Genomic DNA, 2,705 nt, shown 5'->3' with positions numbered 1-2,705 from the left:
AAATGTGCTTAAGTCTAATATAAAAATAGACATTTTTGAATTAAATTCTATTTTTTTGTGTTCTGAGTTCCAGAAGAACCACAGAAAGAAAACCACAGTGTTGTTGATTGAAGTGTATAGTTTCATCTGATTATTTTCTTGAAGACTTTGCCACCATGCATTTAACCAATAGCACATCAGTTAAAATTTACAGCAACACTACTGGAGTGTGAACTGTTTAGTTTTCTTCTTATCTTTCAGCAATATCCGTACCACCTACATCCAAGTCATCAGGTCATCCTCTAATAATCCAATACTAGTGACATGGTTAAGCTTCTTAAATTTATGAATTTAAGTACTTTTAATACTGAAAGTAAATACAAGGCAAATGATGTCTACAATATTTTTGTTAGACCTGTAACAGTGATTTCAATAAAAATTGTTAAATATCTATCATATTCAAATCCCACAGTTAAACAATTACCTGTTCAGAAAGTCAAGCAAACTTCAGCACCTAATATCTACCTGAATTATATCAATATTACTAGATAATTAGGCAGTCTGCTCTTACAACTTCAGATATGCAAACATAGCATTTCAAAGATTAGGCCTCCACAATTTAAACAAAAGAATGCCTTGAAATAGGTGGATAATTTGGGCAAAGGGCACACAATTTCTTGAAGTAGAAACATGAACTGTGAAAAACAGAGTATTATAATTTGAATTAGCAATTACTTCTAGTCTCCACTTTGCTTCAATGTGCATAGCCAGTTTTAACCATTAGGTTTGTTGATTTTTTGGCATTAACTATCCACATAACACCATTATAATCAAAGCACACACACACACACACACACACACACAATTCTTTTCTATTAGTGTGTATTAACTCAGGTAATAGACAGATTTAAGGGCAATTATAGTTTAAACTATAGGTAGCAATGATATACAATTATTTCATCTTCATCCAATTCCAAAAATACCTCATTTTTCTTGTTAAAATAATGGTATGCTTTCATCCCTTGTACTCGATAGAAACATGTAGAAAACAATGTACTTACACTGCACGATGAGCTGCACCAAGGCTTCTCGTGGTTTCACATTGAATCCATTGTACTGGCTGGTCTGACATCTGTACATTCCTGACATCTCCCTAGACACGTTCACAATCCTCAGTGTGCCATCGTAACTCTCCATTTGCATGGACCCATCAGGCATTGCAACTTCCTTATCCGCTCTAGACCAAAGAATGATGGGCTTAGGTTTTCCAGTGACTTGACACTGCAGTTCTATTGTGTCTCCTTCTCTGGTGACCAGAGGTGATTTTTCCTGTGGAACAGTCAGATTGGGTGGAACTTGAAATGGGAAAAAGAAAATTTTTCAAGGTTAGTATAAATTGGAAAAACATATTTAAACACAGAAAATTATAAGGACACAATTTCTGCTTGTTGAAGACATGTGACAATTCAGATAACAAACATTTATAGAGACCTTGGAAATAAGCGGCAAATACCCTCAGTTGAAACAATTCTGAATTGTTTTTCTAGAACTCTCTTGAATGAGGTCTTCAAACTTTAGCAAAATAAATAAAGCATTAAATTAGACTGTGAATGGTCAACATAAGAACAATCTACTCAATGACTTGTCATTATCGGCCCTTAACTGGGTCTTTCACATCTGCATTTCACGGCAGAGTGCTCCTGCTTGCTGAGGGTTGGAGTCAGCATTTCAGTGTTCTGCTTCCTATGCTGGTATCTCTTACCCAAGGATGTTATAAGAAAGGGTAAGAGACAAGGTAGACTTAGCAAGCACAGTAAACACAAGTAGTAAGAAAGGGGAGAAGGAGAACCTTTGTTATAAAAGCAGAAGTTTTGACTCTGGTTTAGAAACTGTTGTCAAATTGTTAAGGTTTAGGGTTTGTTTTCTCCCTAGTGGAAATGAGATGGAACAACTGACTACAATGGCACACTCTGACAATCCACTGGATTCTTGTCTTTTGAATGTTTAATATTTTTTGACATTTGAATTCCATATAATTTCACTGTAAGACATTTTGAGATCACTGCAAATAGTTTGTCATGATGTTTCTACTATTTCTGTAACATTAATTAATTTTAAGTGAATTTTTAAAAATATATATTTCAATAATATAAGAAGTGTGATTTTCTCAAGTTAAACCCTTTTCTGATTTTACTGAAGGTATTTATGAGAAAATTAGGTTGATGTTACTGGAACTTACTTTACTGTAAGTTCCACTTACTGCTGAAATATATCTATACCTATACGTATATAAATATAGATATGTAGCTATATCTATATCTATATGTTATGATTTAAGGAAAACATGAACCAACACAAGTCAAGTAATACCCAATGAGTTTTCTTACAAATAATATCACCTGTTCCATTGGAATAGTTTTATTCTTATACAATGTATATGAATTCAAATGTATTTATGCAATAGAACATCTATCAAAAAGCATGGGCTAAATTAAATGCCAGAATAAGAATAAACAGAAATATATGAATAATTCCATCCTTCTGATAAATGTAATATGCTCCCTTTGGAGACTACTGCATATGGATGAAAACATAAAGGTTTTGTTCTCCCTTCTAGCATTACTCTGCTCCAGTGCCCAGGAACAAAAAACAAACGTAATTAATTTTTAAATTATTTTTCAACTAATATTAAAATGTTTCTCTTATTACACATAGAAAAAAGTAAA

At 33.0% G+C, this 2,705-nt stretch overlaps 1 protein-coding gene across 1 annotated transcript in view; it reads right to left on the bottom strand.

Moving 5' to 3' along the window:
• Positions 1–2,705, bottom strand: part of MDGA2 (MAM domain containing glycosylphosphatidylinositol anchor 2) — a gene marked incomplete at its 5' end in the record, with an annotated part of 518,288 nt that overhangs the window by 208,202 nt on the left and 307,381 nt on the right. Inside the window, one exon of the mRNA XM_019630047.1 lies at positions 1,041–1,334. Within this exon, the coding sequence (XP_019485592.1) occupies positions 1,041–1,334 (294 nt within the window). The remainder of the gene's footprint in view (positions 1–1,040; positions 1,335–2,705) is intronic.

The sequence above is a fragment of the Hipposideros armiger genome, unplaced genomic scaffold (genome assembly GCF_001890085.2).
Source record: "Hipposideros armiger isolate ML-2016 unplaced genomic scaffold, ASM189008v1 scaffold_885, whole genome shotgun sequence".
Lineage (NCBI taxonomy): Eukaryota > Metazoa > Chordata > Mammalia > Chiroptera > Hipposideridae > Hipposideros > Hipposideros armiger.
The sequence above is the reverse complement of the archived record's forward strand: the minus strand, read 5'-3'. Positions and strand labels throughout refer to the sequence as shown.